At 53.4% G+C, this 5,514-nt stretch overlaps 1 protein-coding gene across 1 annotated transcript; it reads right to left on the reverse strand.

The window, feature by feature from the left end:
* Positions 1-293: 293 nt before the first annotated feature.
* Positions 294-5,265, reverse strand: ITPRIPL2 (ITPRIP like 2). The gene has a single exon (XM_042864658.1). The coding sequence runs from the start codon at positions 5,263-5,265 to the stop codon at positions 3,781-3,783; it is 1,485 nt and encodes a 494-aa protein (XP_042720592.1). The 3' UTR covers positions 294-3,780.
* Between the last annotated feature and the right edge of the window lie 249 nt (positions 5,266-5,514).

Raw genomic sequence — 5,514 nt, forward strand, 5'->3', positions numbered from 1 at the left:
AGAACCACTGCCTCCCTACCCTCAGAGCAACATAACCACAAACCCAACGTGGTCCATGTCAGAGCTCCACACCACCACTGTCCGTGCCAGCCACACTCAGCACTCCTGGCTCCCTTCCTGTATCTCTGCACACTCCAAGGCGTGGATTTCCTGGTTCAACACAGCTTTGCTGCTGCAGTAGTCTACTCCTAAAGAGCACATAAACCTTCACAGAAACCTTTATGGTTGCAGGCTGCTTTTACTAAACAACAAAAGAACAACCACAAGAAGGGATTTAAATCTCGAGGCACAGATGCATTACAACAGCTGTTTATTACTACAGTGAAATATTAAAATAAGAACACCAACTTCATGGAAACAACAAAAGTGCAATTGTAATTTGGTATTAAATAGGAAAAGAATGCCTTAAAATGGACATTTTGAGCCTATTAACACTTTTTGGAAAAAAAAATAGCAGCTGAACACTTTAATCTTTGGTCTAATTATTAACCAGCAAAAAATAGTTGTACCAAAAACATCCATTGCAGACAGACATGTAAAGTTTACATCACTCTGTAGATTCAAATTAAAAGAGGAGGAATGTTTCTGAAACATTTAGTCAGATAAGAAATGATGCCCTTGCAAAATACATAGGATTTGTCGATACAAAAAGAAGTCACACATATGCATTCTGGTAAATAAACTTATTCTTTTACAAATGCAACTTTTCAGTGTTCAATAAAAACGATTTCGTTTGCACAAAACCTCTGTAAAATTAGCTTGCAGATAAAGAGAACCAAGAGCCCACATCAGTGCTAAGTCACATGCTCTTTCTTCTGCATTTTCATTTCAGCTTATACACACACAGAGGATGCCGCGCTGAACTTACAGCACAGTCCTGACCTTCATGCACAGCACATACATGCTGAGAACACTGCTGTGTGACTGCAGCACTGCTTGCTGGGAGGAGGGATTCCTGCAGCTCAGTTCCATGCGCTCCTCCTTGCAGATGGGGCTCTGCGAGAGCACCAAGGCACTGCAGCCACTACTACTGCTGTCGTGGTTCTAACAGAACCCAACTGCCATCAGCTCCTTCTGCCAATCGTATTCATGAATGTCTGCCCTACATTAAATAAAGAAAATATACTTAATGTCTCAGGTGCATAACAGCTGCAAGTTGGTCCACCAGCATGCACGTGGTGCTTTGGGAAAGCTTGCCCAAACCAAGGCTAAGGCAAATATCTTCTGCCACCAGTCATCATAAACTCAAAATTCCTCGCTGAGCAAGAACTTATACTGAGTATCAGCCTATGTGGCTTATTAAAGAGAGTTTTTGCCTGTTCATCCGAGATGGATTCAACCTATTTGGAAATACAGCCAAAACAACACTCAGTTAAATTGCTTTTCCCTTGCTCCAGGTCTGCCCCACTTTCAGATCTCCTCCAGCCTCATCCTCACATCCTTCAGCTCAGTGCATCTTCATTGACAGCTCGCCACCATTCTCACTCATCCCTCAGCCCAACTTCCATCACCTAAACCACTCCTACTCTCTACCATCTCCCCTTGTCAAGAATTGCCTGAACGCAACCATCTTTTCCTTCACCTACACTTCCACAACAAAGTTCTCACCCTTACAGCCTTCCACCAGTACAGGACACACACCAAGCATGCATCCCTCTCACAGAAGGAATTACTTTTCTGAGAGAGGGATGCACAGTGATGAGAACAAACCATCAGCCAGCTGGAGTGGCTGTGATGCCAGAATAAAGAGCTGGAGTGTTTCTGTTGGGTGTGCAGGCAGCCACAATGCCCTGGATTGCTCATCCAGTCCTTGAAGATCCAATGGTGTTGACCACAGCCCTGCAGTCATTTCAAACACCAAATAATACAAGTCTGCAAAAATAGTACATATGGTCTGCTACAAAAAGACAACCAAGGTAGCTTACTTAGCCTTAAATACCATGTGCAAAGAACATTTGATCAATACTACCTTTAAATACACTGGTTTTATTTGTAGAAAGAAGCACGGTGCTTCAAATATAAAAAAAACCCAACTTGCGGGTATGACCTTGTCTATAATTACCTGAAAATAAGACTGCAAGAGCAGTTAAAAAAATAGAGACAGAAGCAGGCAAACATCTGCCTGGGGAGTGTTTCCATTTAGAAAAATAGATTTGTATAAAGCTTTGTACATCTTACAAATGTTTTGTGCTTTGTTGCATAGAGCTGTGAATAAGGCACACCAGTATGTACATCAGGGAGGAGTGTCTCAGTAATTTCAAGTCATCCTGAAGCATCCCAGGGGTTACCTTTCATAATTTATAATCCATTTCAGAGTGCTCACCTAGGATGCAGAGTGGTGGTAATGAAGCACACGTTCAACTTCCTGAGCATCAGTAATTCAGTAACTCGATATTTTAACTTAAAGGTTTAGAATTCTACATTTGCTGATACCCTGGGAGACATGAGGGTCCCATACCGGCTGCAGTAGAGCTCTACACGCCATCCCAGAGACACAGACACCAGGCAGAGGCTGACAGCCCGAGCACTCCTTCAAGCTGAACCTCACAACCAAGACAAGGGAGGAGCATAACAAACAGCTCAGTGCTGCCTGTTCAGCCCTGTGAGAACTCTGGGAAGTATTCTCATGCACTCTTTCCATAAGGGGGGGAAATTACCTCGCTGATGCTTACATTTACAATACATCAGAAGCCACAGCTGCTTCGCCGTACCATGAATAAGTGCTAAACCATTTTTGAGTACCCTGAAATATTTTACTTCCTCCTCCCCACGGTAAGATAACAATTTGCTCACACTAGAAAAATCCCATCAGGTCATTTGGCCAAAACAGTGCCACAAGCAGACAGATGGTGGCAGCCCCAAAAGCCACCAAACTGCTCCTGGAATGCACAGGGGCGCAGCAGGCAGAACACATCAGTGAGATGCGGACTGGTTGAAGCCTGGTTCCAAACCTAACAGGAAGTTTGTGTTGTTGTTGTCCTTGTGTCAGAGCATGTTCTGAGAAAATCATATGCAACATATCTCAAGAACAAGAACCCAGAGTATTTCTGTAAAAAGAAGGTTTTCCTGAGGATGACTCAAACATCACCCCTTAATAAAATACTAATGCCTTCTCCACAGTGAGTATTTAGTGCAGCCAATTATCTTAAAATTAAGGCCTTTGTGAAAATAAAGTGCTATTTGTTTCGTTTTCTCAGTATTTCAATCCTTCAGCATAACCTTCGTTTAAAACAGAAATGCACAAGTAGATTCTTCATGCTATCATCAGAAGTTTCACTTCTCCCCCTAGTTCTGCTTTAAGATGCTTATTACATTTCCATTCAGCACGATGTTTTACATTACACAGGAAATTTAAAGCATGTCACTGAGCATTTCAGACTGCAACCCATACCTATGCTCAAATGCTCATCTCATTTTAAGAGCACCTCGGCACAGTAAGAGGTTTTGTTTGTGCTCATGGGATTTTTAAATCCCAAATGGATTTTGTACCCTAAAAATCACATCTCAGAAAAGGTCAGTTTTGCCACTAGGGCAAGTTAAGATAGATTTCCAGAACTGTCAGTTTGAACCGACCAAAAGTAACGCTTTCCTACCAAGGCACTTCCCCAGAAATTCTGTAATCCTCCCACGAACAACCCACCACGACGACATTAAAAATAAAAGCTATCGCCATTTCCTTAAGTCTCAGCCTTCGGTTTCCCAGTTTTCTCAGGTTCGGGGATAAAACCACAGAACATCCCAGCGGGTTCCACCGCGGGCAGCCGGGCGCACGGCGATCCCTCACTCCGCGGGCAGCTCCTGCCGCGCCTCGGCGCCGTGCCGGCACGCAGCCGGCCGCAGGTACCGGGCTCCGCCGTACGTCCTGATGAGGTGCGGCGCCTGGCTCCAGGTGTACAGAAGCTGGAAGGCGGCCAGGTCCAGCGTGGGCCCATCGAAGGCGGCCAGCAAGTTCACCGGGGCGGCTTCCTTGAGGAACCTGGGCAGCGCCACGGCCTCGGGGAGGCTGGCGTTGCCCAGGAAGAAATGCATCAGCGTCTGCTTGCGGAGGCAGTCCCTGAGGTACATCACCAGGTCCTCCAGGCGCTCCACCAGGAACCGCTCGTCCCAGGCCTCCAGGGGCCCGTGCAGCATCAGGGAGAAGAGGGCCGTCTTCAGCACGTAGGAGGAGAGCACCCGGCCCCACTGCGAGCAGAAGGGCTCCTCCAGGCTCTGCCCGCGCAGGTCCCGCAGGCCCTTGAGGAGCTGCAGGCACTTCAGGTGGCAGGACGAGGCCGGGGCCTGCTCCTTCAGCCAGGCCAGCAGCCGCTGCTCGTGCCGCGAGGCGTTGAGGCCCCACAGCGCCTCGTGGGCCGGGCCGGCCGGCGGCACGTCGGGGGGCAGCGCCGTGAGGTAGAGCGCGTCGCCCAGCGGGATGGCGGGGATGAGGCGCACGGCCATGGAGATGTGGCAGCACACGTAGTCGGAGCAGGGCCGGATGTGCAGCGTGGGCGGCCGGCCGGGGCAGGCGGCCAGGCTGATGCGGCAGCGCTCCTGCAGCCGGTAGCGCACGGCGCCCAGGCAGCGCTGCAGGTGGCCTTGGAACCAGCGCAGCACCAGCGCCGAGGAGAGCAGGCGGCGTCCCCGCGGATCCGCGCAGAAGCCCTCCACGAAGGGCCGGTAGCGGCGCGGCCAGCCGGCCCCCGCGGGCGCCCGCAGACCGCAGAGGAAGGCTCCGCTCGGCGCGGCGCGGCACGGCTCGGGCTGCAGGCGCGGCGGCAGGCGCAGCGGCACCAGGACGTCGAAGCAATCGGGACTGCACACCTTGTGCTGCTCGTAGGCGCTGCCGACGCGCACGAAATCCCCGCGCAGGCTGAGGGCCGTCGGGCCGGGCTGCAGCCCCTGCGCCTTGGCGGCGCGCACCAGCTCGGCCACCACGCGCCCGACGTGCGCCTTGCTGTGCCCCAGCACGTGGGGCGAGAGCCGCAGCCGCCGCGCGTGGAAGCCCTCCAGGGCGCTGCGCCGCGCCGCCGAGGGGCCCCAGCCCCCGCCGGGCCTCGAGCCGCCTCCCGCGGCGCCGCAGCAGCGGGCCAGCAGGCAGCCCAGCAGCAGCAGCGCCGAGCCCTTCAGCAGCGGCACCGAGCCCGCCTCCGCCGCGCCCTCCTCTTCCTCGCCCTCCGCCGCCGCCGCCGCGCGGCCCCCCAGGGCCTGGCAGAGGCAGAGCAGCGCGGTGCACGCGCAGGTCAGCAGCGGCCAGAAGGCGCGCGGCTCCGGCACGCGGGCGGCCATGGCGCGGCGGGGGTTCGGTCCATGCCGGCCCCCGCCGCCGCCGCCGCCAGCCCTCTCGTCCGCCCCGGCCGCCCCCAGCGCCGCCGCCCGTCCGAGGGCGAGGGGCCCGCGTCCGTCAGCTCGCCGCCGCGAGGCTCCCTCTCTCCTTCCTCTTCCGAGGGAAGCAGCGCCGCGTCAGCCGCAGTGAGCTCAGAGGAAATGCCACGGGCCCGGCCGCGCCGCCAGCGCCGGGCGTTGGCCTGCCGGGGG

This window comes from Lagopus leucura, unplaced genomic scaffold (assembly GCF_019238085.1).
Source record: "Lagopus leucura isolate 7727_CA_CO unplaced genomic scaffold, USGS_WTPT01 Super-Scaffold_760, whole genome shotgun sequence".
Taxonomy (NCBI): domain Eukaryota; kingdom Metazoa; phylum Chordata; class Aves; order Galliformes; family Phasianidae; genus Lagopus; species Lagopus leucura.

What these genes read in the sequence shown, in the direction of transcription:
- ITPRIPL2 (XM_042864658.1), bottom strand. Translation starts at nt 5,265, where the DNA reads ATGGCCGCCCGCGTGCCGGAGCCGCGCGCCTTCTGGCCGCTGCTGACC.